Source organism: Sorex araneus, chromosome 1 (genome assembly GCF_027595985.1).
Source record: "Sorex araneus isolate mSorAra2 chromosome 1, mSorAra2.pri, whole genome shotgun sequence".
Classification (NCBI taxonomy): domain Eukaryota; kingdom Metazoa; phylum Chordata; class Mammalia; order Eulipotyphla; family Soricidae; genus Sorex; species Sorex araneus.
This window is the reverse complement of record NC_073302.1, coordinates 1,116,450-1,144,199: the sequence shown is the minus strand read 5'-3', so window position 1 is coordinate 1,144,199 and position 27,750 is coordinate 1,116,450. Positions and strand designations below refer to the sequence as shown.

The 27,750-nt window shown below is 68.9% G+C and overlaps 1 protein-coding gene across 1 annotated transcript in view; it reads left to right on the top strand.

Annotated features, from left to right (window-relative positions):
* The window catches only part of NOTCH1 (notch receptor 1), a 28,476-nt gene extending 2,526 nt beyond the window's left edge, over nucleotides 1-25,950 (top strand). Inside the window, exons 3-34 of the mRNA XM_055132945.1 lie at nucleotides 7,258-7,520; nucleotides 8,190-8,528; nucleotides 9,660-9,782; nucleotides 9,856-10,089; nucleotides 10,162-10,317; nucleotides 10,488-10,673; nucleotides 10,837-10,950; nucleotides 11,576-11,689; nucleotides 11,770-12,003; nucleotides 12,082-12,192; nucleotides 12,475-12,667; nucleotides 13,106-13,251; nucleotides 13,344-13,457; nucleotides 14,640-14,759; nucleotides 14,851-15,003; nucleotides 15,430-15,658; nucleotides 15,967-16,168; nucleotides 16,260-16,413; nucleotides 16,489-16,673; nucleotides 16,959-17,091; nucleotides 17,193-17,450; nucleotides 17,633-17,745; nucleotides 18,223-18,794; nucleotides 18,979-19,416; nucleotides 19,801-19,949; nucleotides 20,540-20,756; nucleotides 20,887-20,974; nucleotides 21,107-21,272; nucleotides 21,548-21,843; nucleotides 22,372-22,519; nucleotides 22,801-22,898; nucleotides 23,491-25,950. Of these exons, the coding sequence (XP_054988920.1) occupies nucleotides 7,258-7,520; nucleotides 8,190-8,528; nucleotides 9,660-9,782; nucleotides 9,856-10,089; nucleotides 10,162-10,317; nucleotides 10,488-10,673; nucleotides 10,837-10,950; nucleotides 11,576-11,689; nucleotides 11,770-12,003; nucleotides 12,082-12,192; nucleotides 12,475-12,667; nucleotides 13,106-13,251; nucleotides 13,344-13,457; nucleotides 14,640-14,759; nucleotides 14,851-15,003; nucleotides 15,430-15,658; nucleotides 15,967-16,168; nucleotides 16,260-16,413; nucleotides 16,489-16,673; nucleotides 16,959-17,091; nucleotides 17,193-17,450; nucleotides 17,633-17,745; nucleotides 18,223-18,794; nucleotides 18,979-19,416; nucleotides 19,801-19,949; nucleotides 20,540-20,756; nucleotides 20,887-20,974; nucleotides 21,107-21,272; nucleotides 21,548-21,843; nucleotides 22,372-22,519; nucleotides 22,801-22,898; nucleotides 23,491-24,882 (7,438 nt within the window). The 3' untranslated portion in view covers nucleotides 24,883-25,950. The remainder of the gene's footprint in view (nucleotides 1-7,257; nucleotides 7,521-8,189; nucleotides 8,529-9,659; nucleotides 9,783-9,855; nucleotides 10,090-10,161; nucleotides 10,318-10,487; nucleotides 10,674-10,836; nucleotides 10,951-11,575; nucleotides 11,690-11,769; nucleotides 12,004-12,081; nucleotides 12,193-12,474; nucleotides 12,668-13,105; nucleotides 13,252-13,343; nucleotides 13,458-14,639; nucleotides 14,760-14,850; nucleotides 15,004-15,429; nucleotides 15,659-15,966; nucleotides 16,169-16,259; nucleotides 16,414-16,488; nucleotides 16,674-16,958; nucleotides 17,092-17,192; nucleotides 17,451-17,632; nucleotides 17,746-18,222; nucleotides 18,795-18,978; nucleotides 19,417-19,800; nucleotides 19,950-20,539; nucleotides 20,757-20,886; nucleotides 20,975-21,106; nucleotides 21,273-21,547; nucleotides 21,844-22,371; nucleotides 22,520-22,800; nucleotides 22,899-23,490) is intronic.
* Nucleotides 25,951-27,750: the final 1,800 nt, after the last annotated feature.

Here is a 27,750-nt window from a genome sequence, read left to right as displayed (position 1 = left end):
TCTCCTGGGCAGATGAGCCCCCTGGGCAGGTGGTGTCTCAGCAGGAAACAGAATCTCAGAGTCTCACGGCCCCCTTCCTGCGAGACACCCTCAGGTGAGACTGAGGTGGGCAGCAGGTAGCTGGCCCAGATGCCACTCTGTCGTGCCCTCCAGGTTGAGGCAGTGGCTGCTGGGGTCCGAGAGCACCGGCCCTAACCCAGAATCTGTGGGGGGTGCGCAGGGGTGCGGCCGGCCGGCAGCCTGTCCGCCTTGGGGGGCTTTGCTGCGTGCCCTTCAACTTGGGTTGCTGGGGGATAATGAGCCAGGGCGAAGCAGCGGAGCCCATTCCAGCTGCCCAGGGCCTCATTCCCTTGACAACCCTCGCGCCTCTGCCCCCCCTGGGCTCAGGCCCTTCCCCGCCCCGCCCACCCCAAACTGAAGCCAATTAAGCAGGGCTGGAGCGGCGTGGACAAAGCCATTGTGTCTTTGTGGACCGCTAATGAATGCACACTGCTTTGCTTTCTTTCTTTTTCTTTTTTTTTTTCTTTTTTTGGGGGTCTTTCTCCTTCTGCAGAAGCCTCACGGACGCTTGATGCCCTAAATCTTGTTTCCTTTCATTCAGAGCCGACAGCTGGGATTCAGCGCGGGGCGGCCATTGTCGGGAGGCGGATTAGTGCTGTGTGATTAATTATGTGTGGCTTCCCCGCGCGGCTGGCCTGGCCGGAGAGCGGTGGGCCTCGGCGCTGCCCGAGCCGGGGTCCAGGCGGCGGGGGCGGGGGCGGCAGGGTCTCTCCCATGCCCACGCTGAGCTGGGTCTCTGCGGGGTGGGGGGCGCTGAGGGGCCGTCTGCTCCTCGCCCCTGGGCTCGGCCTGCCCTCCCCTGGGGACGAGGCCTGCTTCAGACTGGCCTGGCAGTCAGCCGAGCGTGCCCACAGAGACCCCATTGTGCGTCCCCAGGTCCACCCACGAGTCGGAGCGGAAGTCATGCTCAAGGCTCTGCCAGGGGCTGCACCCTGGAGGGGGCAGGGCCAGCTGTGGAGGGGACAGTCAGGCCGGGGTCCCCGGGCAGTGAGGGGCAGGGTCGGGGCCTCCGTGCCTGCAGGCTGGAGGTCCCAGGCCTCCCTCTCGCTAGGGGCCACCCTGTCCTTTCCTGGGTGGTGCTGGGGTGTGGCCCCTGCTGCTGGGACCCTCAGGAAGTCCCGACCCTGTGCAGGCCTGCGCGGCCCCGGGACGGGCTGGAGCTGGTGACTGCTCCCGCCCCTCGGGGAGCCCTCCCAGGCCCAGTGAGTTGGGGGTGGCCGGGCCGTGCCCGCAGCGAGGGGTCTGTACCCTGTCCGGGTGGTCCCAGCCCCTCCTGCGCCCAGAGCACAGCTGCCTGCCGAGGGGGCTTCCGCGGGGGCCTCCTGACGCTCCCGGGTCGCGGGGCTCACTTCCCCTGCTCCCGCGGGCTGACTGTGCTGGTTTCAGGATCCTCATTCCCCACGGGTCAGCCCGGGGGCTCGGGCGGGCGGCAGGCGCTGCCCTTGCTCAGGACCCGGGTGCGGGCGGCCACGCGTCTGGGACCCGCAGGGCGGGCACGTGCCAGCCGCTGCCCCTGCGGCCTGCCCTGCCTGGCCCTGCCCCGCGAGCAGGGGGGCTCTGACTTCCCTTTCAGAGGGGAGCCTCCCCCTGACAGGAAGTGACCGCCCGCCGGCTGGGGGCTGGGACAGACTCGTCATCTGTCACCTGTCGGCTGTTTCCATTGAGTCACCTGCAGGTCGCACACAGCTCAGCACGGGCTGCAGCGGGACTTCCCAGCGGGGGGGATGCCGACCCGCCAGCCCCCGCCTGGCACGGCGGGGGCCCGGGTGCGGGGAAGGAGCTCCTGCTGGCCGCCCCGTCCGGAGCGCAGCCAGAGTGCTCCCATTGGGAAACCGTGCTTTTGACGGGCCAGGAGCCCAGGGCGAGCAGGAAGGGGCGGCCGGTGGCCCGGTGGGGACGCAGCTCTGCCCCCAGGCCGGCCCGCTGCCCCCTCGAGGGGCCCCTGGGTGCATCCCCTGTCCCCCAGAGTGCCCGTCCCCAGTGACAGGAAGCCGCTTTGCAGGGCAGGTGGCGGGTCAGTGCGGGGTCCCGAGTGCGGCCCGAGGCCCTGAGGCCTGGGGACCGGGCTTACAGGTGGGAGACGCCCGGGCCGGGCAGTGAGGTGGCCCCGCCTGGGTGGGGATGTGAGTTCAGCTCGCGTCAGCGTCCACCTTCATGTGCAGACGCATCCAGAACTTTCCATAACTTTCCCAGAGGCTTTAACGAGCGCCTCGCTCCAGGGCACGGAGCCGGGAGTGGGCCGGAAGTGTCGGGGTGGGGGGGACTGGAGCTTCTGCGGGGGCTGGCGGGGGCGCCCTGCCCACCCACAGTAGCCGGCTGGACCCCTCCCGGAGAGGGGTCCGGGCCTGGTGGGCCCTGGAGTACCCAGGCCTGTGCGTGGCCAGGGGCGCTGGCGGCAGCTCTGAGGGGGTGCGGTGCCCGGAGTGGGCCAGGCCACCTGGCAGGGCAGGTTCTGCCGGTCTGGGCCCTGCCGTGGGCTCTGGCACCCGCTGCCGTCGGGGAGCCCGTCCTCCCCGCCCCCCTCTCTGCCCCTGCAGTGGGCCAGGGTCGGGGGCTGCAGCCTCAGGCTGGGTATTCGGACAGCGTCTGGGTGGTCCCGCCCAGCCCTTTGCAGTGGGACCGCCATCTCTGTGGTTCTAGAATATTCTGTGTCCCCAAAGCGCAGCCTTGCCCTTGGCCATCAGCACTGCCCCTGCCTGTCGTTCTCGCCCGCGGGCATGCAGGGCGGAGCAATGGCCAAGCAGCCCGAAGCCTGCCCCTGGGGGCGCCCACCTGAGCTGCCCTGGGGCCCGCGCCCAGGGCCCGTGGCCCTCCCTCCCGCCTGCCTCCACGTCGGTGCCCGCAGTCCCGGTTTGACGGGGCTATGTTCTGGGCACGTCTCGGGGTGGGATCGTGGGGGCGTTTCTAGAAATGTGTTTTCTGGAGTGTTGTGGGTGTTCCCGCCCCTCGGGGGCTGGGGGCCGAGTCCCCTGCTCAGAGGCCCGAGCTCGTCTGGGGGCACCCTGGGGCCGGTCCTGGCCAGGAGGAGCCCCCTGAGCACTCAGCCCTCCCTGCCGAGACCCCCTGCTCCCCTCAAGGCCTCTGGCGTCCAGGGCCGCAGGGGGACCCCCGCAGGCCAGGTCTGGCGGAGAGGGGGCGGCTGGCGCCTCCCACGGCTTCCTCCGGCCTGTGTGCGGAAACAGCGCGGTTACTGGAAGCGCGGGCTGGGAGAGGCCTTGAGTGTTTCCCCGACAGCTTTGCAGTAAGAGTCCGGGCAGGGGTGAGGGGATGCGCTTCCGTCCCCCGGGGCCCCTGCTCCTGAGCACTGGGACGGCCGCCACCTCTGGGCCTTCCGGGTCAAGCCCAGGCCCTCAGGGACAGCGGGGGCTTCCCCTGCGGCCTCGGGCAGGTCAGGCAAGTGCCGCTTCCCTGCCAGGGCTGGCTGGTGGCACGGGGGCAGGGGGGGCGGCGGGCAGCAGCGGGCGGACGTGGGCTCTGGGGCCCGGCTGCGCACTTGCCCCCGGGGGCCGACCCTCACTGCCTGCGGAAGTGGTTCGTGGCCACGACAGCCCAGCCCAGGGCCCAGCTGGCCGTGTGCTCCGGCCCCTGGGTGCAGCGGCCCCTCCTCCTTGCAGGCCCCTTAGTTCTGCTCTCAGACCTTGCTGGGGTCCCGGCCCTGTCGCTGTGCTGGTTCCGAAGAGGGCTGGTGTGTGAGGCGGCGGTGCCGCTGGGTCAGGGGTCAGGGGTCAGGGGTCAGGGGAGCTGGGGGAGCCTTGTCTGGGAGCCTGTGTTCTGGGGAGCGCTCAGGTGAGAAGCCCCTCAGCACATCCCCTGCTCACGGAAGGGGCTGGGGGACCCCCTGGCGCCCCCAGCCACAGGGCAGCAGCAGTGAGAGCTGAGGGGGTGTCGGGGGGGGGTGGCCCAGCGAATGAGCCCGAGCGTGAGTGGGAAGGGGCTTCGCTGTGGGGTCCTCGATGCCAGCACGCAGCAGGGACCACCTCGGAGCGTCTGCCTGTGGGTGTGTAGGGGAGCTGTGGGCAGGTCTGCTCTCTGGCCCCCCACCCAGGTTGCCGGCGCAGGCAGGGGCGGGGCCGGGTCTGGCCGGGTCGGGAGGAAGTGGCCCTGCTCCATCCGTCCGTCCCCCTTCCAGAGCACCTGCGGGCCCGCGCTGTCTCCGAGGCCGCCCTCGTCCCGGGCCCCCCGGCCAGCCAGGGCCTTGCCACCTTCCCCCGGCTTCCCACGTGGGGGTGGGCATGCCTGCTGCGGGACAATGGGCCGCGGTGGCATTGTTCTCCGTGGGAAAGGTGCTGTCCCGGGAGGACCACCCCCCGCCCGCCGCCGGGGAAGCCGCTCTCCAAACCGCTTCCTCTTCCTGCACATTCTCTGTCTTCCAGGGATTCGGCTTGGGAACAGGGCGGCCCCGCGCCACCCCCCATCCCGGGCCACCCTCTGGTGGCTCTGCTGCGCCAGCCCAACGGCTGTGGAGCCCAGGGAGACCACAGCCCCCACCCCCGCCAGCTGCCCGCAGCACTTCCTGGCAGTCCCCCAGCTTGGAGCCTGACAGTTGAAGGAAGTGGGGCAGGAGGGCGCCATCCAGGGTCCTGAGCCTGGCAGCGGGGAGGGGTGTGGACGGCTCCCCTGCGGTGCTGGGCACCCTGCGGTCCCGCCCCCACCCTGCATCTCCTGCGGCTTCCTCCCTGTAGCCCAAGTGTGCTGTGAAAACGGCCCCCAGGCCTCCAGGATCTGGGGAGACCCGGCCGGGGTCCTGCCCGGGGAAGGGGACTAGCTGGGACCAGTCCCAAGCCTTGACTTGTCCAGGGATAGAGCGGGGTCTCCACCATGGGGTCACGAGCCAGCCCGAGACTGCCAGCACCCCCACCGGCCTGGGCTGACCTGGTGGGCGCCGGGTGCGGGTGGGCCTGCCTGGCACGTGGGAGGTCTGGGAGGTAGGGAGCAGCCCCCAGCCCCAGCGGCCCGCGACCCCCAGATGGCGCTGGCCAGCACCGAGCCTGCAGGCATAGGCTTGGGGGTCTGGTTGGAGACCACCCCTTTATTGCCGTGTGAGTAACCACTTCCGGGCAAGCTTTGGACTTGGCAGTGGCTGGAGTGGGCGCGCAGGTGGGAGTCTGCGAGGAGGGGCGCAGGGGCTGGGCGGGGCCTCGCGGTGGGCGGGCCTCGCGGTGGGCGGGGCTTCCCTGCCCTCCCTGAGCGCCATGGGACAGGTACACCCTGAAAACAGCTGGGAAAGGGGCAGTGATTTCCTCCATCCCCCCTGCGGGCTGGAGGGGGTGCAGGCCTGGGCGCCGGGACACGCTCTCCGGCTGCGGGTCCCCAGCCCGTGCCCTGTTCCGGGGTGTGCCCTTGCCTGCATGGGGATCTGGCAGATGCCCCCGGGAGCGTGGGTCCTCACTGGGACAGAGGCCCTGGGGGTGAGGGGGCTGAGCCGTCACCCCAGAGTCCCCCGAGAGCGCTGTCCCCGGCTGAGTGGGCCCTGGAGGGGCTCCTGAGGGGAAGCCAAGCCACTGACTGCTCACTGCTCAGTCCCCGCCCTGCATGGGCCGAAGGAGCTGTCATCTGTCCCCTGGGGGCGGCAGATGGCCGCTTACTTCGAAAGGAAAACAGCACAATTTGGAATTAGCCCTGGGTGAAAGGTCGGGGTGACATCTGCCTCTGACGCTCTGGGGCCTGCATTGCTTTGGAGTGCCTGGGAGCGAGATGGGCGTGGGAGTGTTGAGCAGACGGAGGGGACGGAGGGGCCGCGGGACGGCCCCACACGCCTGGGGGCCCTTCCGGTGCCCTGTGCTACCTGCCTCTGACCTGCCGGGTGGGTGGGAAGCGAGACCCCGGGCCCCTGAGCCCTGGCCTCCCAGCGGGCGGGACAGAGCCGGGGAAGGTGGGAGCCCCGCCAAGCGGAGGGGCACGTGGGGGCCGTGCCAGCGCAGGGCGGGCAGCATGCCTCCAGCCAGCCCTCGGGCACAGTGGGCCTCTCAGCGCCGCCCCCACCGGGAGCCTCCCTGGCTGGGCCCCGCCCTCCCGGCAGTGCCTGAGCAGCTGCTGCGTCCGGCGGGCTGCACCTGCTGTGCCGCCCTTTGTCGAGGCCTCGGTGGCGGGTTTATCGGCCGCACTTCCCCCTCTGAGACGCGCGGTGCGCGATGCGCGCCCAGGTGGCCCCCCAGAGCCCTCGTGCGGGGTGAGGCTGTGGCCAGACACGTCGGGCCACCCGTGGGGCTGCTCGCGGGTGGGGTGGCCGCTCCCTGGCCGGGGAGGAGCAGATGCGCCCGCCCGCCAGTGCAGGGGGCTGGGAAGAAAAGCGTCTTTCCCCGGGGAGGGGCGCGCCGCCCTGACAATGGGGCGCATTCACGGCGTGGGGGAGGGGCTGCCGCCGGGGTTCCCAGGGCGCCTGTAACTGGATCCGGGGCTGGAGAGGGCCAGGCGGGCACCCCGACCCTGCAGAGCGAGGCTGTTTACTCCGGCCAGTTGCTCTGGGACTGGCACTGGCAGCAGATGGTGGCCGAGTGGTCCCTGTCGCCCACCCCCGCCGTGGCCGCGGATAAAAGCCATCGCAGCCGACAGCTGCCTCCTGGGCTGTGGGGGCAGCAACGGGGCCCCCCAGCGCTGGGACCCTGAAGCCCCTAGGTCCTGTGGCGTCCTTAGCTGCCCTGCCGCTCTGCGTCCCTGGGGGGCCCCCCACCCAGCCTGCCCAGCCAGGCGGCACCGTGGGGGCTGGGGGCACGTTCTGCCTCAGCAGCTCGGCTGCTGGGAAGGGAGCGGCCTGGCGGGTCTCACAGCCCCCCGCCCCCGCCCCCGCCCCGTGCAGGCACCTGACCGCAGCTGCGACTTACCACTGTGTGCTGCAGGAACGCGTGTGCCAGCCCACGCTCACCGGGGCAGGGGTCCGAGGGGGCCACACCTGCCGCCTGGACTCAGTGTGCAGAACGCAGGGGCCGCCACCTCGGGTCTGGCTCTTCTGCTGCCTGGACGGCTGGCCTGGGCCTGGCTGTACCCCTGCCCCCTGAGGCCCCCAGCAGCAGAATTCCGAGTGGGCTGTCTCCGCGCCAGCATCTCTCTCAAAGGAGACACGGCGGAGGGCTTCCTCGGCCCACGGCCGCCGCCAGGAGCCCCGTCTCGTCCCCGTCCCGCCCTCGGGAGCCCACGGGAGCCCTGGGTTCACCTGTGGGTGTGGGGTGCTCAGGGGCCGCCCTGCTGTGTCACCCACAGATGCAGCAGCGCATTTACGGGCCCACGGTGCCAGGACCCCAACCCCTGCCTCAGCGCGCCCTGCAGGAACGGGGGCACGTGCCTGGTGGCCGAGCACGCTGGCGCCCTGGCCTATGCCTGCAGCTGCCGCCTGGGCTTCTCCGGACCTCTCTGCCTGACGCCCCAGGACCACGCCTGCCTCACCAACCCCTGCAGGAACGGCGGCACGTGTGACCTGCTCACGCTCTCCGAGTACAAGTGTCGCTGCAGCCCCGGCTGGTCGGGTGAGCGGCTGCCCCGAGTCACTGCCCGGGCCCTGCTGGCACTGGCCTCGCCGGAAGCTGAGGGGACGCAGTGCTAGAGGAGGGCTCTAGATGGAGTGGGGGTCTCTGGAGGGAGTGGGGGGCTCTGGAGGGAGTGGGGGGCTCTGGAGGGAGTCGGGGGCTCTAGATGGAGTCGGGGGGCTCTGGAGGGAGTCGGGGTCTCTGGAGGGAGTGGGGGGCTCTGGAGGGAGTGGGGGGCTCTGGAGGGAGTCGGGGGCTCTAGATGGAGTCGGGGGGCTCTGGAGGGAGTCGGGGTCTCTGGAGGGAGTGGGGGGCTCTGGAGGGAGTGGGGGGCTCTGGAGGGAGTCGGGGGCTCTAGATGGAGTCGGGGGGCTCTGGAGGGAGTCGGGGTCTCTGGAGGGAGTGGGGGGCTCTGGAGGGAGTGGGGGGCTCTGGAGGGAGTCGGGGGCTCTAGATGGAGTCGGGGGGCTCTGGAGGGAGTCAGGGTCTCTGGAGGGAGTGGGGGGCTCTGGAGGGAGTGGGGGGCTCTGGAGGGAGTCGGGGGCTCTGGAGGGAGTGGGGGGCTCTGGAGGGAGTCGGGGGCTCTGGAGGGAGGCAGTGGCAGCTGCAGGCCCCAAGCTGCGGGGTCAGGCCGGGGGCACCCCTGAGGTCTCGTGCCCTCGCCCACAGGGAAGACATGCCAGCAGGCTGACCCGTGCGCCTCCAACCCCTGCACCAACGGTGGCCGCTGTCTGGCCTTCGAGGCCTCGTTCATCTGCACCTGCCCGGCCGGCTTCCACGGGCGCACCTGCCGGCAGGACGTGAACGAGTGCAGCCAGAGCCCCGCGCCCTGCCGCAACGGGGGCACATGCTACAACGAGGTCGGCTCCTTCCGCTGCGCCTGCCGGCCCACCCACACCGGCGCCCACTGCGAGCTGCCCTTCGTGCCCTGCAGCCCCTCGCCCTGCCAGAACGGGGGCACCTGCCGCCCCACGGGTGACACCACCCACGAGTGCGCCTGCCTACCAGGTACTGTCCCCCACCCCCGCCCCCCACAGCGGGCCCCGGAGTGCCACCAGGACGGGCGCCTGGTGGGCGCTGGGCAGGCAGCACCGCGTGGAGATGAGGCGGGCCAGGCCGGGGGCCAGCGAGGCCCCCCACACCTGGTGGGCGACTGACGGCGGCACCCCCATGCCCGCAGCCCCCGGTGGGCGCCCTGCAGGGGAGGCTGCCGGGATCTGTGTGTTTTCCGGGAACTCCGGCAGAGCTGATGTCGCTGTTCTGGGAGACAGATGTGAGCGGGGGTGGGGGACGCCTGCACCCCGGGGTGCCCTGCTGCATGGGGACCTGGTGCACAAGCCACCCCCAGTCCTCTTTGAGTCAGTCCTGTTGCTCTTCTGGAAAGAACTGCCCCGTGGGAGAGCCGTGCGGCCCTGCAGCCCGGGCATGGCGCGGGGCTGCCCCGCGGGATGGCAGCCCCTGCCTCACCTGCCCCTGCCGCTGGCCTCTCTTCTGTGTCATTTGCTGTTTTCGGGCCACACTTGGTGGGGCTCAGGGCTCACTCCTGGCTCTGAGCTCAGGAATCACACCTTGAGGTGCTCGGGGGTCCACATGGGGACGCCCTCCCCGCTGTGCTACGCTCAGGCCCGGGCACCCCCCTCTGTGGCTGTGTCTCCCACACGGGTCCCGGGGGACTGGGATCCCTGGGTCACGGTAGCTGGCTGCCCGGGGTGGGGTGTACACCCCTTAGTCCATGCCCCCACATAAGGCTCTGGGGACGGGCTGCGGCCGCGCTGGGCACCCAGGCCACTCTCCGGGGCGCCTTTACTTTCCCTGGCATGTCCTGAGGGAGACCCCGAGCCTTCGGCCCTCTGAGAGCCTGAGAGGAGCAAAGGCCCCGGGGGCGGCGGTGACTCACCACGCAGCCGCCCGCTGCTGGGTTGATTATTGAGCGGGGGCAGATTAATCGGTAACTTGGCGGACAGGCTGGGGGCACCCCACACCCTTGCTCCCTGCCCAGCGCACAGCCCCTTTCTGCCCTGGCACCCCTGGAGAGGGGCGGGGGAGGGGCCCTGGCTGGGACCGGGTCCGGCTCTCCTGCCCCCCCCACCCCGGTGGTGGGGCACAGGAGCAGCGGCCGATCGGGCATGTCCTGCGCAGGCTTCGCTGGGCAGAACTGTGAGGACAACGTCGATGACTGTCCGGGGAATGGCTGCAGGAACGGGGGCACCTGCGTGGATGGTGTCAACACCTACAACTGCCGCTGCCCGCCCGAGTGGACAGGTGAGTGGGCGGGCCGTCGGGAGGAGCCGGGCCCACGGGCGGGTGCCCGGACCCACCTGCTGACACCTCCCAGGCCAGTACTGCACCGAGGATGTGGACGAATGCCAGCTGATGCCCAACGCCTGCCAGAACGGCGGCACCTGCCACAACACTCACGGCGGCTACAACTGCGTGTGCGTCAACGGCTGGACGGGCGAGGACTGCAGCGAGAACATCGACGACTGCGCCAGCGCCGCCTGCTTCACCGGGGCCACCTGCCACGACCGCGTGGCCTCCTTCTACTGCGAGTGCCCGCACGGCCACACTGGTAGGCTCGGGGCTGGTGGGTGGGTGGGTGTGGTGGGCTCCGGGGAGCCCCCTGACGGCCCCCCTGCTCTAGGCCTGCTGTGCCACCTCAAAGACGCCTGCATCAGCGACCCCTGCAACGAGGGCTCCAACTGCGACACCAACCCCGTCAACGGCAAGGCCATCTGCACCTGCCCCTCGGGGTACACAGGCCCCGCCTGCAGCCAGGATGTGGACGAGTGCTCCCTGGGTATGCGCGCACGCGTGTGCATGTGTGCGTGTGTTCATGTGTACGCATGCCTGTGCATGCGTGTGCGTGTGTGTGCGTGTCTGCACAGGGGGGTGGGCGGGAGCTGCTGGGAAGCCCTAGGAGGGTCCCAGCCCCATGCAGGCTTCAGTGCCGGCCTCTCCCTGCCGCAGGTGCCAACCCCTGTGAGCACGCCGGCAAGTGCATGAACACTCTGGGCTCGTTCGAGTGCCAGTGTCTGCAGGGCTACACCGGCCCGCGCTGTGAGGTGGACGTCAACGAGTGCGTGTCCAGCCCGTGTCAGAACGATGCCACCTGCCTGGACCAGATCGGGGAGTTCCAGTGCATCTGCATGCCCGGTGCGTGTCCCCGGTCTCCCGGCTCTGGGCTCCTGGGCCCTCGGTCTCTGCTCTGGGCCTGGGTCCCGGACACAGCAGCGTCTCCGTGCAGAGCCTGCAGTGTGTGGTCCCTGGGGGGCTGCTCCCAGCCCCCACACCCCTCATCCACCCCACCTTGCCCCAGGCTACGAGGGCGTGCATTGCGAGGTGAACACGGACGAGTGTGCCAGCAGCCCCTGCCTGCAGAACGGCCGCTGCGTGGACAAGATCAACGAGTTCCTGTGCGAATGCCCCACTGGTGAGCACACAGGGTGCCCTATTGCTGTGCAGTGTGGGGGCAGGGTGTCAGGTGTGGGTGGCTTGGGGGTGACCCAGGGGTTGCAGGGGGCAAGTATTGCAGGGGTGAGGGGAGGCGGCATCTGTGTGTGTCTGGGAAAGACTCTTGGGAGCAGAGCTGGAGTGTCGGGCCCAGTTCTGGTCTTCCTGGTGGACCTGGCCTCATGCTGTTGGCTCTGCTCTCCCGGGTCCGGGGCTGTGTCGGGGTTTGGGGGCTGGGGGCCGGGTCCGGGGCTGTTGAGGTTTGGGGGCTGGGCCCTGGGCTGTGTTGGGGTTTGGGGCCTGGGGGCCGGGTCCGGGACTGTGTCGAGGTTTGGGGGCTGGGCCCTGGGCTGTGTCCGGGTTTGGGGGCTGGGGGCTGGGCTGTGTCGGGGTTTGGGGGCTGGGGGCCGGGGCTGTGCACTGTGTCCGTCCTGCTCCTGCACACTCTCAGGCCTCTTGCAGCCGGCTAGGCTATCACCATAGCAACCGTGTCTGTTGGGGAAGGCTGGTCTGGCGGGTGATGGTTGAGGTGGGAGGCGGGGGCTGCCCCGGGATGCTGTCTCCTCTGGACACTCCTGTCTGACCGTTGTCCCTGGGCTCTGCAGGCTTCACCGGGCACTTGTGCCAGCATGACGTGGACGAGTGTGCCAGCACCCCTTGTGAGAACGGCGCCAAGTGCCTGGACGGGCCCAACACCTACAGCTGCGTGTGCACCGAGGGTGCGAGCTCGAGGGGGACATGCTGGGGGTCAGCCTGGGGTCGGGCTCGGCCCGCTAAGCCTGCTGCCCCTCCTCTCCAGGCTACACGGGGCCCCACTGTGAGGTGGACATCAACGAGTGTGACCCAGACCCCTGTCACTACGGCACGTGCAAGGACGGGGTGGCCGCCTTCACCTGCCTGTGCCGGCCCGGCTACACGGGCCATCACTGCGAGGCCAACATCAACGAGTGCCACAGCCAGCCGTGCCGCCACGGGGGCACCTGCCAGGATCGCGACAATGCCTACCTGTGCCTCTGCCTGCCCGGGACCACAGGTGCGGGACCAGGAGGGGTGGCGGGGCTTCCCCGCGGGCACCACCGTGGCCTGGGAGCTGACCCCCTGCTCCCCCCAGGCCCCAATTGTGAGATCAACCTGGACGACTGTGCCAGCAGCCCCTGCGCCTCGGGCACCTGCGTGGATAAGATCGATGGGTACGAGTGTGCCTGTGCGCCAGGGTACACAGGTGAGTGTGGCCGCGCTCCGGGCGCGGGGAGGATGATCTGTGGCTGGCCTTGGGCTGGCACGGCACCCAGCCTCATGCCTGGGGCACCCCTGCCTGCCGCTGCAGGGCCTGGGCGGTTGCCCGCAGCACTCCCGGCCCCCAGCCCTGTGCCCTGTGTTGCCCGTGGGGGAGCTGCAGGCCCTGCCCCCACCCGGGGTGCCCATCTGGCGTGGAGCCAGGCCTGGGAGGGGGAGTCGGGGGCTTGTGGCATGGGTGCCGCCCCTGAGCACCCCGTTCCCACAGGGAATATGTGTAACATCAACATCGACGAGTGTGCGGCCAAGCCCTGCTACCACGGGGGCACCTGCGTGGACGCCATCAACAGCTTCACTTGCCACTGCCCCGAGGGCTACCACGGCCCCACGTGCCTGTCGGAGGTGAACGAGTGCAGCAGTGACCCCTGCATCCACGGGACCTGCCGGGATGTCCTCAATGGGTAGGGACCCCCGACTGAGCGCCCGGTTCTGCCCCTGCCCCGGGCTGTCCCTGGGGCCCTCCTGACTGAGTGCCCGCTCCCGCCCCTGCCTGCCCCGGGCTGTCCCTGGGGTCCCCCGACCGAGTGCCCGCTCCCGCCCCTGCCTGCCGGGCTGTTCCTGGGGCCCCCCCGACCGAGTGCCCGCTCCTGCCCCTGCCTGCCCCGGGCCGTCCCTGGTCAGCTCGTGCTCTCCCAGCGCTGGGGGCTGCTGGGGGCTGCCGCTGTGGCGAGTGGGCGTGGGCGTGCCTCCCTGGGTATGGCTGTCCGTGGGTGCTGTGGGAGGGTGTGTCCAGGACGACACAGTGTGTGCTCGGGGCTGCCGCGTGGCTCACAGTTGCAGGGGCTCCTGCCTCAAGCCCTCGGCCGCCGTCACCCTGAGTGCCCGGCTCGTCCGCGCAGGTACCAGTGTGACTGTGACCCAGGCTGGAGCGGCACCAACTGTGACTTCAACAACAACGAGTGCGAGTCCAACCCCTGCGCCAACGGCGGCACCTGCAGGGACCTTAGCGGCGGCTACGCATGTGCCTGCCGCGGGGGCTTCAGCGGTGAGTGGGCAGCGCCGGGCTGCGACTCGTGGGGCAGCGCGGCCAGTCCCCTGGGCTGCTGGCCCGGTTGACCCCCGTGTCCCTTTCTCCAGGCCCCAACTGCCAGACCAACATCAATGAGTGCGCCTCCAACCCGTGTCTGAACCAGGGCACGTGCATGGACGACGTGGCCGGCTATAAGTGCAACTGCCCGCTGCCCTACACAGGTGGGGGTCCCCTGCGCCCGCTGGGGGGTACTTCCTGGGCGGGGCTAAGCCTGGTGGGAGGGTAGAACGCACCTGCCGTGCCTCCGGCCCTTTGGATGTCACAGGTGTCATTCCGAGCGTCTGGCCAGCCCGGGGCCCGTGCTGCCCGGATGGCGTCGGGTCTGAGTGTGCCCTCCGTGCTCTCGGGCCAAGGCTGCCGAGGAGTGGGGCGCCCTCAGAGGCAGGTGTCCATGCTGCTGTGGCTTCCGAGGCAAGGCTGCCCGCCCTACCCGCTGGCCGGCAGCGGATTCTTCTATAGGGAACAGGGAGATTTTTTTTTCCCCCGCTGTGTGCATGCGTGTGTGTGTAAGCATGTGTGTGTAAGCGTGCGTGTGCACCTGGGTATGTGTACACGTGTGCCCATGTGTGTATGTATGTAAGCATGGGAGTGTGCATGTGTGCACGTGTGCCTGGCGGGGGTAGGGCTGCCCTTGGCCAGGGCGGTTACTCCAGCAAGAGGTCTGCCTTCGTTCCCAGCCTGGGCCGGGCGAGAGTTCGGCTGTGGCCGGGCCCTGCCCCATCCCTGTTTTCTCTGACCCACACGAGGGACCTTGGTTCTCTCTCCTGCATCTGTGAGGAAGCTCCCCCCACTGGGAGCGGCGGCTGCAGGGCCCGGCCGGGAGGAGCTGGCCCTGACCCGCTTCCGCCCGCCTGTCCGTTTCCCACTTCCCTTAACACAATTGTCGGAAATGCTGGCGAATTTCCTGCCGGCCCAGGTTACCCTGGAAACCGATAGAAGGAACAGCCCTGGGGCCTGGCGCCAGAGCTGGCAGATAGTGGGGGAGGTGGGGGACAGCGCTTCCTCGCGCCCCAGATCGCCAGTCCCCCGCGCCCCTGGCTGTAAACAGGAAGCTGTATCGGGCTCCAGAAGGGAGCCCAGCTGAACCCGCCGGTGGCCCCCCACAGTGCCAGCCCCTGCATGCCCCCGAGGCTGCCACCTCCCTGCCCTGGCACAGCAGCTACCTCTCGCAGACCCCTGGGCTGGAACACAGGCGGTGCCCCCTCTCGCGTTCTGGTGCCCGGGAGCCCACAGCACTCAGGTCACGCTGGGCCCAGCTCTGTGGGTTGGCCAGAGGCTGTGTGGGGAGCGTCCGGCGGGCTGGGGCCTTGCTGGCCTGTGCCTCACCTGCTGTGCCCCCTCAGGAGTCACCTGTGAGGTGGTGCTGGCCCCGTGTGCCCCCGACCCCTGCAGGAACGGCGGGCAGTGCCAGGAGTCTGAGGACTATGAGAGCTTCTCCTGTGTGTGCCCTGCGGGCTGGCAAGGTGAGAGCAGTGGGCAGCGGGGGCGCGGGCAGGGCCTCGGAGCCGCCCGCAGTGCCCAGGTCCCGGCGCTGAACTGCCACCCCCACCCCAGGGCAGACGTGTGAGATCGACATTAACGAGTGCGTGAAGAGCCCGTGCCGCCACGGCGCCTCCTGCCAGAACACGCGCGGGGGCTACCGCTGCCACTGCCGGCCCGGCTACAGCGGCCGCCACTGCGAGCAGGACGTGGACGACTGCCGGCCCAGTGAGCACCGTGCCCTGCGCCCCGCAGCCGCACCCCTGCCTCTCCCTATGCCCCCTCCGCAGGGCCAGCCCCCACCCCTGCCCCCCAGTGCCAGCCTGCAGTGCCCATAGCTGCTGTTCTCACCCAGCATTACTGTGGGCCTGGCTTGGACAGCCAAGGCTGTTCTCGGCGGTTCCGGAAGGTTCTAGAACTTTCCCTGTGGCTCCCACAGTCAATTGGGTCCAGCCCCTGCGGCTCTTCCTGGCCTTGTGCCAGCCGCAGAGAGCAAGCCGGGGGTCAGAGTGTTCTGGGCCCCGGGTGGGGGGGACCATCCACCCCTGTTGGTGTGTTACTTGTGTGTGACCCTGGCACCGGGTGGGGGGGTGGCGAGCTGTGCGGAGCAGAGCCAGGCCCACTCTCAACCCCCCACCCCCCGTTCCCTCCCAGACCCGTGCCACAACGGTGGCTCCTGCACGGATGGTGTCAACACGGCCTCCTGTGCCTGCCTGCCCGGCTTCCGGGGCCCCTTCTGTGAGGAGGACATCGACGAGTGCGCCAGCAACCCCTGCCTGCACGGCGCCAACTGCACGGACTGCGTGGACAGCTACACCTGCACCTGCCCCCCGGGGTTCAGTGGGATCCACTGCGAGAACAACACGCCTGACTGCACGGAGAGGTGTGTGTGGCCCTCTGGCCCGGCGGGGCTGTCGGGCAGTGAGGACCTCAGCCCGCCGGGTTCCTGTTCTGCCTCAGCTGCCAGGAAGCCCAGAGGGAAATGTCCTGGTTCTCGGCTCCTGACATGACCGTTAGCCGCGTTGCAATGTGGGTTCAGGTCTCCCTCGTGACAGCCTGCGGGTGAGGCACTTGCCACCCCAGCATTGCCCGCGGCCCGCCGAGTCTCCTGCTGTGCCCCCAGCCGCTCGGGCTGAGGGAGGCGTGCCCCGTGGGGGCCCGTACCTCACTGCCCGCCTGTTGCCCGCCCAGCTCCTGCTTCAACGGCGGCACCTGCGTGGACGGCATCAACGCCTTCACCTGCCTGTGCCCACCCGGCTTCACGGGCAGCTACTGCCAACACGACGTCAATGAGTGCGACTCGCGGCCCTGCCTGCACGGCGGCACCTGCCAGGACAGTTACGGCGCCTACAGGTGCACCTGCCCCCAGGGCTACACCGGCCTCAACTGCCAGGTGAGCGGGCGCCCCTGCCGGCGGGCGGCGCGGCGCCGGGGAGCCTTGCTGGGCGGGGGCGGGGAGTGAGCGCGTGCCTGTGTGTCTCCAGAACCTGGTGCGCTGGTGCGACTCCTCGCCCTGCAAGAATGGCGGCCGCTGCTGGCAGACGCACACGCAGTTCCGCTGTGAGTGCCGGCCCGGCTGGACAGGGCTCCGGTGTGACGTGCCGGGCGTGTCCTGCGAGGAGGCCGCGCGCCGGCGAGGTGAGCCGCCTGCCTGGGCGGGGGGCGGGGGGCGGGGGGCTCCCGGGGCTCGCCTCACGCTCGTCGGCCCCCCAGACGTCAACGTCACCCAGCTGTGCCGGAACGGCGGCTTCTGCGTCAACGACAGCAGCACCCACCACTGCCGCTGCCAGGCCGGCTACACCGGCAGCTACTGCGAGGACCAGGTGGACGAGTGCTCGCCCAGCCCCTGCCACAACGGCGCCACCTGCACCGACTACCCCGGCGGCTACTCCTGCAAGGTGGGCGTCCGTCCTGGCCAGGCCCTCGGGGGAGTGGGGCGACGCCCGTCCTGGAGCTGAGGCACCGCAGGCGTGTCTGGGGGCTCTGGCCGCACCCACCCCACAGCCAGCACCCCTGCACGCTGCCTCCCCTTTCTGGACTCACCCTTGCCGCCCGCCCGGAGGGGTTGAGGGGCCTCCCTCCAGGTGGACCGGGCCTGCGGGACCCCGGCTTCAAGGGGCCATGGGAAACGCGGCTGCCGGCTGCCCGGGCGACCCTTAACCCAGCTGTCTGCCCCTGCACAGTGCGTGCCCGGCTACCATGGGGTGAACTGCTCCGAGGAGGTCAACGAGTGCCTGTCCCACCCATGCCAGAATGGAGGCACCTGTCTCGACCTCGTCAACACCTACAAGTGCTCCTGCCCCCGGGGCACGCAGGGTAAGGCCGGGCCCTGGTGGGGGCTGGGAGGCATGCAGGTCTCTGGGGCAGTGCTCCAGTTCCCCGGGACAGGCTGGCTGATGGCCGTGCCCGGCCTGCAGGTGTGCACTGTGAGATCAACATTGACGACTGTCACCCGCCACTGGACCCGGTGACCCGGGGCCCCAAGTGTTTCAACAACGGCACCTGTGTGGACCGGGTCGGGGGCTACAGCTGCACCTGCCCTCCTGGCTTTGTGGGCGAGCGCTGTGAAGGGGACGTCAACGAGTGTCTGTCCAACCCCTGCGATGCCCGTGGCACCCAGAACTGTGTGCAGCGAGTCAACGACTACCACTGCGAGTGCCGCGCAGGCCACACTGGTGGGTGGCGGGGCAGGCAGGTGGGCGGGGCTGTGGGCGGGGCAGGTGGGCGGGTGGGGCTGTGGACGGGGCAATGGGCCCTGAGGTCCGCAGGGCTGTGGGTGGAGCCAGGAGAGGGGGCGGGGCCACCGCGGGATAAAGCCGCAGACCCTCATGCTGGCCCTCCCGCCCACTCCTCCCAGGGCGACGCTGTGAGTCCATCATCGACGGCTGCAGGGGCAGGCCCTGCAAGAACGGAGGCTCTTGCGCCGTGGCCTCCAACACCGTCCGTGGCTTCATCTGCAAGTGCCCGCCGGTAGGTGCCCTCTGCAGCCAGGGGCTCCGGGGTGCAGGGTGGGAGAGAAGGTCCTGCAGGGCTTTGTCCAGGCAGTGACATCCAGGTCTTGCCGGGCAGTTTCTAGTTTCCGGCATCTGCTCCCCTGCACCCTGGCACTGGCAGGGCACCCTGTCCTGGGAGGTCCTTGTCACCCATGGGCAGGGCTGACTGCCTGCACTGGGTCCTGTGGCAGCTTCTGGAGAGACCCCGAGTCTGGCCTTTGGGCCCTGTCTGCTTGGCCCCGCCCCCACACCCACCCCGGGACCCTCGGACCTTTAACTGGTGGCACGGTGTTTCCTTGAGCCCTTTTCGTTTTGGGGGCCAAACCCAGCAGGCTCGACCTTCGCCTGCTCCGTGCACCCGGGCACCTGGCCCTGGCGTTTCTCAACAAAGGTGCTGCTGAGCGGGGCGAGGGCGTCCCTCCCGGCCCCCTGACTCCCACCCCCGCTCCCGCAGGGCTTTGAGGGCGCCACCTGTGAGAACGACGCTCGCGCCTGCGGCAGTCTGCGCTGCCTCAACGGGGGCACCTGCGTCTCCGGCCCGCGCAGCCCCACCTGCCTGTGCCTGGGCGCCTTCACCGGCCCCGAGTGCCAGTTCCCAGCCAGCAGCCCCTGCGAGGGCAGAAACCCCTGCTACAACCAGGGGAGCTGCGAGCCCACGACCGAGAGCCCCTTCTACCGCTGTCTGTGCCCACCCAAGTTCAACGGGCTCCTGTGCCACATCCTGGACTACAGCTTTGGGGGTGGCGCCGGGCGCGACATCGCCCCGCCGCAGGTGGCCGAGGCCTGCGAGCTCCCCGCGTGCCGAGAGGAGGCGGGGAACAAGGTGTGCAGTGCGCCCTGCAACAACCACGCGTGCGGCTGGGACGGCGGAGACTGCTCGCTCAACTTCAACGACCCCTGGCAGAACTGCTCGCAGGCGCTGCAGTGCTGGAAGTACTTCAGCGATGGCCGCTGCGATGCCCAGTGCAACTCAGCTGGCTGCCTGTTTGATGGCTTCGACTGCCAGCGCGCGGAGGGCCAGTGCAAGTAAGGGCCGGGGGCCCAGGGTAACTGCAGCGCGGTGGGCGGGGCCTCGCGTGGGCGGGGCATCATGCTGGGACTGCAGTGCGGTGGGCGGGGCCTCGCGTGGGCGGGGTCTCATGCTACAAGCGCAGTGCCGTGGGCGGGGCCTCGACGCTGGGCGGTGTCCGTGACTCACCGCTCCCCACAGCCCCCTCTACGACCAGTACTGCAGGGACCACTTCAGTGACGGCCACTGTGACCAGGGCTGCAACAGTGCCGAGTGTGAGTGGGACGGCCTGGACTGTGCCGGGCACGTGCCTGAGCGCCTGGCTGTGGGCACCCTGGTGCTGGTGGTGCTCGTGCCCCCCGACCAGCTTCGCAACCACTCGCTGCACTTCCTGCGTGAGCTGAGCCGCCTGCTGCACACCAACGTGGTCTTCAAGCGCGACGCCAACGGCCAGCACATGATCTTCCCCTACTACGGCCACGAGGAGGAGCTCCGCAAACACCCCATCAAGCGCTCCGTGGAGAGCCTGGGTGGCTGGCCAGCGCCTAGTGACCTCCTGGGCCAGGTGACGGCCACACTGCTCTCGGGCAACCAGGGCCCACGTCGGCGCCGGGAGCTGGACCCCATGGACATCCGTGGGTGAGTGGGCCCCGGCATCCACACTCTGTCCCCAGGGTGTCCCAGAGGCTGGCCCCTGTCCAGAGAGCTGCCCACATGGGGGTCAGACACGGCTTGTCTCCTCGGGGGTCACGTCCTGGGGCTGAGTCTCTGTGCAGTGGGGAAGGTCGCGGTGGAGCACGGGGCACTCTTGGGGGCCTTGAGTGGGGACCCTGGCTGATACTGGAACTGGACTTGCTGGACAGTGGGGCATGGCTGTGTACCCCCAACGTTGCCACCCAGGCTCCTAAGGCTTCAGGGAATGCTGACTCTGCCCAGCCGTCCATCGGGATGGTGTCTTGTTCTGGGGGCGGCTGGCAGGGCGCTGGGGCCACGCGAGCCCAGCCTGACAAGCTGTCCCCCCAGCTCCATCGTGTACCTGGAGATCGACAACCGGCAGTGCGCGCTATCATCGTCACAGTGCTTCCAGAGCGCCGCCGACGTGGCCGCCTTCCTGGGGGCGCTCGCCTCTCTGGGCAGCCTCAACATCCCCTACAAGATCGAGGCCGTGCAGAGTGAGTGCCCCCTCCCGGGCCCCATCTGCAGCCCACACTCCTCTTTCCTTGTACCCCTGCTGCCGGCCGCCCGGTCCTCAAGCCCTTCTCTGGAATTTTCTGTGTGGCACCCTCCTGCCCTGCAGTGCCCGGCCACTCGGCCCGCAGGAAGCGGGAGCTGTTTTCTCTCCCACCCCTTCCCCCTGGATTTCCTTTGTTGGGTATTATTTCAAAATCATTACGGCTCTTTTTTTAAAAAGAGAGAGAGAGAGAGAGAGAGAAGAATTGATCGGTGTCATGTGAAGTGTTGAAGTTTGTATCTCGAAAATCCCCCTAAATCCTTTGTCTTAACAGCTCGCTGTGAGCGCAGCGATTTGAAGTTGGCTAATCCCCTCCCTTAACGGGGAAGTGAAGGCCGTCTCCAGACGGGCGGCGTGCAGGAGAGAATTTAGCCGTAGTTTGCAATTCTGATGAAGCGCGTAGAAAATGACCTTATTTTGGGGGGCGGGATGGAGGCGCTCGGGTGAGCGGGCGCCAGGCCGCCAAGCCAGAGCGCTGCCCCCGGCCGCCAGCACCGTGCTGATGCCCGCTTGCGGCCCGTGTGCCCGCAGGTGAGACGGTCGCGCCGCCGCCGCCCCCGCAGCTGCACTTCATGTACGTGGCCGTGGCCGCCTCCCTGCTGCTCTTCTTCGTGGGCTGCGGGGTCCTGCTCTCCCGCAAGCGCCGGCGCCAGCATGGCCAGCTCTGGTTCCCCGAGGGCTTCAAGGTGTCGGAGGCCGGCAAGAAGAAGCGGCGGGAGCCCCTGGGCGAGGACTCCGTGGGCCTCAAGTGAGTGGGCGCCGCTGCCGCGTGGGGGACGCACCAAGACGCCCGCAGGGGCCAGCAGCGCTGCTGGCCTCTAAGGTGGGGCCTGAGGTGCTCTGGGCCCCCCTGAGTCTCCGCCTGCCGCCCTGTCCAGGCCCTTGAAGAACGCCTCTGACGGAGCACTGATGGACGACAACCAGAACGAGTGGGCTGACGGGGACTTGGAGACCAAGAAGTTCCGGGTGAGTTGGTGCCACCTGCACTGGCTCCCCTGTGCCCAGGCTCCTCCTGGCACCTGCGCTGGGGGCGTCCTCCCTCCGGGCACCCCACCCAGGGCCCCCCAGCCCTGTGACACGATCCCCACGTGTCCTCAGTTTGAGGAGCCGGTGGTCCTTCCTGACCTGGACGAGCAGACCGACCACCGGCAGTGGACGCAGCAGCACCTGGACGCGGCTGACCTGCGCGTGTCAGCCATGGCGCCCACGCCGCCCCAGGGCGAGGCCGACGGAGACTGCATGGATGTCAATGTCCGGGGGCCAGGTAGGCGCTGCTGTCCCCGCGCTGTCCCAGCCACTTCCCGTCCCCATGCTCTGCCTCGCACTCTCCCCTGGGCCCCCAGGTATGTTCTGGAATGTTCTGGAAGATCAGCACAGGGAGTGAGGGAGGCTTTGGTCCACGGGGGTTCCTGCGACTCCCTGTCTCAGCTGCTCCCCTGGTCCCACCCCCGGTCTGCTTGCGGCACGTGAACGCTTCCCTCCAGGGTGTCCGGCTGGTCAGCGCCCCGCTGACCGAGCTCGCTGCCCGTCCCCCCACAGATGGCTTCACGCCCCTCATGATCGCCTCCTGCAGTGGAGGGGGCCTGGAGACGGGCCACAGCGAGGAGGAGGAGGACGCACCGGCCGTCATCTCGGACTTCATCTACCAGGGCGCCAGCCTGCACAGCCAGACCGACCGCACCGGGGAGACGGCCCTGCACCTGGCCGCCCGCTACTCGCGTTCGGACGCCGCCAAGCGCCTGCTGGAGGCCAGCGCGGACGCCAACATCCAGGACCACATGGGCCGGACCCCACTGCACGCCGCCGTGTCCGCCGACGCCCAGGGCGTCTTCCAGGTGGGCAGAGCCCCCTTCCGCCCCCCCACTGTGCTGCTGCTGCCCCACCTCTGGGTGCTAAACGGGCTCAGCTTCCTCGGCTTCCCGGCTGGTCACACCCCTCCTCCCCCTAAGCACCTCTGCGCAGCCCTGGCCCAAGGCATAGCCCGGGGCGGTGAGGGGGGGAGGCTGCAGCTCTCACCGCTGGAGGCCTCACGCCGGCTGCAGCTGCTCCCGTGCTGGGCCCTGGCTCCGCGGGGACAGCGTGCCTGTGGGAGTGGCAGACCCTCTGTCTGCGGCCCGTGGATACCCGCCTCCCCCAGCCCCTGCTCTGCCTGTGCTCCCGGCCGCCCGCCCTCAGCGGGGCTTTGGCTGCAGGAGCTTTCAGAGGCAGCTCTGCCTCCGAGCTGGCCTGAGGTTTGTCTCCTGTGTCCTGGGGGAGGCCTGGTGGCCATGGGCTCGCCCTCCAGCTGGCCCTGAAGGCCTCTCAGGCTGGGTCCTGCAAGATGGCCTGGAGCCTTGGCTACTCCTGCATCCCTCTTCACCTAGATTCTGATCCGGAACCGGGCCACAGACCTGGACGCCCGCATGCATGATGGCACAACCCCACTCATCCTGGCCGCCCGCCTGGCGGTGGAGGGCATGCTGGAGGACCTCATCAACTCACACGCTGATGTCAACGCTGTAGACGACCTGGGTGAGTGGTGGGGGTGCGGGCAGGGCCTGCTGCAGGGGTGGGGGGTGCGGGCAGGGGCTGCCGCAGGGGTGGGGGGTGCGGGCAGGGGCTGCTGCAGGGGTGGGGGGTGCGGGCAGGGGCTGCCGCAGGGGTGGGGGGTGTGGGCAGGGGCTGCTGCAGGTGGGGGGTGCGGGCAGGGGCTACTGCAGGGGTGGGGGGTGCGGGCAGGGGCTGCTGCCAGGCTGTGGGTTGTGGGGAGGAAGTTGCTGCCGACATGCCCCCAACCTGCCCTCTGCCCCCAGGCAAGTCTGCCCTGCACTGGGCAGCCGCCGTGAACAACGTGGACGCCGCGGTCGTGCTGCTCAAGAATGGCGCTAACAAGGACATGCAGAGCAACAAGGTGCGTGTGAGACCCTGGGCGCCCCGACGCCGTGACCCGTGTGGGGGCGCTGGCCGCGCCCCGGGTCTGGTTTCTGCACCCCTGTACAGTTGGACGGAGGAGAGGCCGCAGGGGATCCTTGTTTCATTTTCTCTTTCGGGTGTGGGGCTGCTCCCGGCGGTGCCCCGGGCCTGCCCCTGCTCTGCGCTCAGGTTCCCTCGTGGGGCTGAGGGTCCAGCCGGGTCAGCCGCGTGCAAGGCCAAAGCCCTGCCCTGTGTCTCGGTTCTCGGGGCCTCGTTAGGAGAGGAGTGTTTGGAGGGGGCTCGGAGCTCAGGCCCTTGCCTGCACCCCCACGACCCCCATGTGTCCCCTGCGATGCCGAGGGCCCTGGACACCCCTGGACACCCCAGGAGCTCCACTGGGGGTGGCCCCGGAACCAAACAGGCGGACGCCCGGTGTCTGGGCCGGGCGGTGTGGGGGCAGGGTGTTCCTGTTGCGCGTGACTGACTCGGGCTGGGCACTCCTGGCACCACGGAGGGTCCCCCGCGCACGCCGGGTGTGGGAGGCACAGGGAGGCAGCGGGTCGGGTCTGACTCCCCGCTGGCTGCCGCAGGAGGAGACGCCACTGTTCCTGGCCGCCCGGGAGGGCAGCTACGAGACCGCCAAGGTGCTGCTAGACCACTTCGCCAACCGGGACATCACGGACCACATGGACCGGCTGCCGCGCGACGTGGCGCAGGAGCGCATGCACCACGACATCGTGCAGCTGCTGGACGAGTACAGCCTGGTGCGCAGCCCGCCGCTGCCCGGGCCGCCCGCCCTCTCGCCCCCGCTCTGCTCGCCCAACGGCTACCTGGGCAACCTCAAGGCCGCGCCGCAGGGGAAGAAGGCCCGCAAGCCCAGCACCAAGGGCCTGGCGTGCGGGGGCAAGGACGCCAAGGAGCTGAAGGCCCGCAGGAAGAAGCCCCAGGACGGCAAGGGCTGCCTGCTGGACACGTCCAACGTGCTCTCGCCCGTCGACTCCCTCGAGTCCCCCCACGGCTACCTGTCGGACGTGGCTTCTCCGCCCCTCCTGCCTTCCCCGTTCCAGCCGTCGCCGTCCATGCCTCTCAACCACCTGCCCGGCATGCCCGACACTCACCTGGGCCTCGGCCACCTGGGCGTGGCGGCCAAGCCCGAGATGGCCGCGCTGGGCGGCGGTGGTCGGCTGGCCTTCGAGGCGGGCCCGCCCCGCCTGTCCCACCTGCCCGTGGCCTCGGGCACCGGCACAGCACTGGGCGGGGGCAGCGGCACGGCCGTGAGTTTCACCCTGGGCGGTGCCGCCGGCTTGGGCGGCCAGTGCGAGTGGCTCTCGAGGCTGCAGAACGGGCTGGTGTCTGGCCAGTACGGCGCGCTGCGGGGGGCGGTGGCCCCTGGCCCCCTGGGCGTCCAGGCCCCCGCGCTGCAGCAGGGCATGATGGGCCCCCTACACGGCGGCCTCTCGGCCAGCACGCTGTCGCAGATGGTGAGCTACCAGGCCCTGCCCGGCGCGCGCCTGGCCCCGCAGCCCCTCCCGCAGGCGCCCGCGCAGCCCAGCTTGCAGCTGCCGCAGCCCGGCCTGCAGCCGCAGCCGCAGCTCAGCGTCACCCCTGCCAGCAGCAGCCACCTGGGCCGCGGGTTCCTGGGCGGCGAGCCCAGCCAGGCGGACGGGCAGCCGCTGGGCCCGGGCAGCCTGCAGGTGCACACGGTGCTGCCGCAGGACCCCCAGGGCCTGGCCCCACCCATGACCACGGCGCAGTTCCTCACGCCGCCCTCCCAGCACAGCTACTCCTCGCCCGTGGACGGCACCCCCAGCCACCAGCTGCAAGTGCCCGAGCACCCCTTCCTCACCCCGTCCCCCGAGTCCCCCGACCAGTGGTCCAGCTCCTCGCCGCACTCCAACATCTCTGATTGGTCCGAGGGCATCTCGAGCCCGCCCACCAGCACGCACGCCCAGATGCCGCACATTCCCGAGGCCTTCAAGTAAACAGCCGCGCCCGCTGCGCTTCCTTTCCCAGGCCACAGCCGGCCGCGTGCTGCCGCCCGGCCCACCAAAGGCGCTTTTGTAAAAAAGAAAAAAGAAAAAAAAAATACCAAACGTTTTTATACAAAAGAAGAGGACTTTTTTTAGTATTTATTTATGTACTCTGGTTTGATGTGCTGCCTCCTTATTTATGCGGCTGTTTGCTGTGGCACCGGGCGGGCTCTTGGACAGAGATTCGTCAGAGTTTGTAAAATATCCGCGAAGATCCGAGGTTGCCGAGTGCCATTTATTTATTGATGTCGTTCCAAACTCCAAGAAGACGCGATGTTGGAGACAGGAAGCTGGATGCTGTCCGGGAAGCTTCGACGCACGGAGAGGGAGTGATGTCACCTTTGACCTGTGGCATGACCTGCATTGAGAAGCAGCAAGCGAAGCGGCGGGGCCGCCTCTGCCCGGCTCGTGCGGCTGCTCAGACAGGAGCTCGGCTGGTGCTCCTGGGTGCCCAGGGGCACGTCACGTGGTACCAATCATGAATCTTACTTTCGGGTTCAGTGTTAGCTGGGGGTTCGTGGACCCTGCGCATGTTCCTCCTGGAAGGCCCCGCCCCCACCTGCTGTGGGCGGGCCGGGGGCGGGGCTCCAGGGGGCTCCGGAGCACTCTCGTGGAGGTTTTGAGAAAACAAGGCTCTGTCCCTCCCACCGCACCCTCTGGGTGCCTGGCAGACGCGGGGTGCTGGGAGCCAGGGCATATTCTGGGTCTCCCCCCTGGTTTAGGGGGACCCTGGTCTGGGGGAGGAGCAGAATCTTGCAATGTCGAGTATAAGCCTGTGGCAGAGTAAGTAAATGTCTGTAAATACATTTCCAAGGTGGATTTTGTTTAAAAAATCTGAGCTATGTGCCGGGGCGCAGATGCTCTGGCACGGCCCGAGTAGTTTACAGGAAACGGGGACTTTTTACGGAGGTTGTCTTCATGCGGAACTGTAGGTGAGGAGAATGATGTATTTTTTTTTCATCTTTTTGTTAATTGATTTACAATAAAAGTGGTGCTGACAGGCACCCAGACTTTGCTACACTCGTCTGTGGTGGTTCTCGGGGGTGTTGGATGTGCCCCGGCGCGCCTGGCCCCCTTCCACTCACTGCAGCCGAGCGGGCCACAAGCTTCAGTGACCGGGGATGTGAGCTGAGGCCACTCGAGAGTCCAGTCCCGCCTTGTGACCCTAGAGCCGCAGAGGCTGGGCAGGACACAAGTTTCCTTCCCCCAGCCTGTTCCCCCACAGGCCACTGGGGCTAATGGACAAGCGGGAGGGTGGATCCTGCCCCCAGCCTCGGCCACATCACTTTCTCCTGTGCGGAAGAGCTGGACACAGCCTAGGGGCAGCCAGAGTGGCCCAGCGGAATTCTCAGCAACCCCAACATGCACCCCAAAGAAGCAGCGCTCAGGGCTGGTGGGAGCGGGCAGGACGCAGACACAGTGCGTCCCGGCTGGCCCCAGCCCCTGGGGTGAGCCCTGAGGACCGAGCCAGGAGCCCCAGAGGACAAGTGGACGTGGCATGTGGTTACTCACAGACGGGCCGGAGCGACAGGAACCCCAGCATCCCACATGGTCCCCCAAGCACCGCCAGGAGTAATTCCTGAGCATCGCTGGGTATGATCCGAAAAGCAAAAAAAAAGAAAAAAGAAAAGGTGTTAACGGCAGAATGGGTGGGCCCACGGTGACCGGGCCGGCCCTCAGGGCCCCACATGAGGCTGTGCCAGCGTGACCCCAAGTCCAGCCTCATACAGGCAGGGACAGGGCTGAGAGGCGGTGGGCCTCGTCCAGTCAGCAGAAGGCAGGCGTGGACGGGGCCGGGAGGGCTCGTTCCCGCGGGAGCCGGGACTCCAGCTGCCTCTGCGACTCCTGGGTCTTGGCCGGCAGGCGCGCAGGCACCGGCCCACCCCAGCCCCTGGCTCTCCGCCTCAGCACTTGCACTGCTGCTGCCCCGTGGCACTCCTGGGACTCGGCACTGACCGGCACTGACCGGCTCAGGCAGGCGGGCCCGCGGCTGCCGTGAGAGCTGCAGAGCGGAGAAGCACACGAGACCCCTGGGGGCGTGTGCGCCGTTCCCAGCATTTCCGGTGCTGTGGTCCGAGAGCCAGGTGCAGGGGCTGGAGCGGCCACGCGGCCTTGCATGTGGCTGACTCGGGTATGGTGCCTGACATCCCACACGGTCCCAGAGTCCCAGAGTGACCCCTGAGCACAGAGCCTGGAGGGCGCCCCGAGGGCCGTCAGGTGTGGCCCCAAAATAAAACAAAAATAGGTATAGTCTGTTTTATGTATTTAGGTTCTGATTTTATTTGGGGGAGGGCTACATACCAGCAACCCTCCTGGTGGGTTTGGGGAACTATATTGGGTGCTGAAGGATCAAACCTGCGTCAACCACATGCAAGACAAGTGCACAGTGGACCCCAGGGCCCTCTCCCCACGGGGAACCTGGGCGTTCCTGCGGCCTTGACGGTGGCCCCACACTCAGCCAAGCCAAGGGTCGGCCTGCAGTGCACTTGGCCGGGCGTCTGAGGGGGTAGGGGGCTCCCAGCCCCGTTCTGCAGGCGCAGGGCTGAGTGGGCCGGAGGAGCAGACCGGCAGGGGTGTCCCCCAGTGGGGCGGGGTCCTGGTCTCCGCGCCCTGGCCCTGCCCCCGCTCAGGATGCCTGCCTGTGTGGCCAGTGTCCCGATGGGTCAGGGCGCCCCCTAGCGGGGCTGTGCCTGCTGCTCATGGTTGGGGTTAAGGCAACCAGGAATGGCTCCGCCACAGACTGCACTGCGGGTCCCTGAGCACTGTCAGGGTGGCCTGGAGCACCCCGTGGGAGCGCGTGAGGAGCTGGCAGCCTGCCCT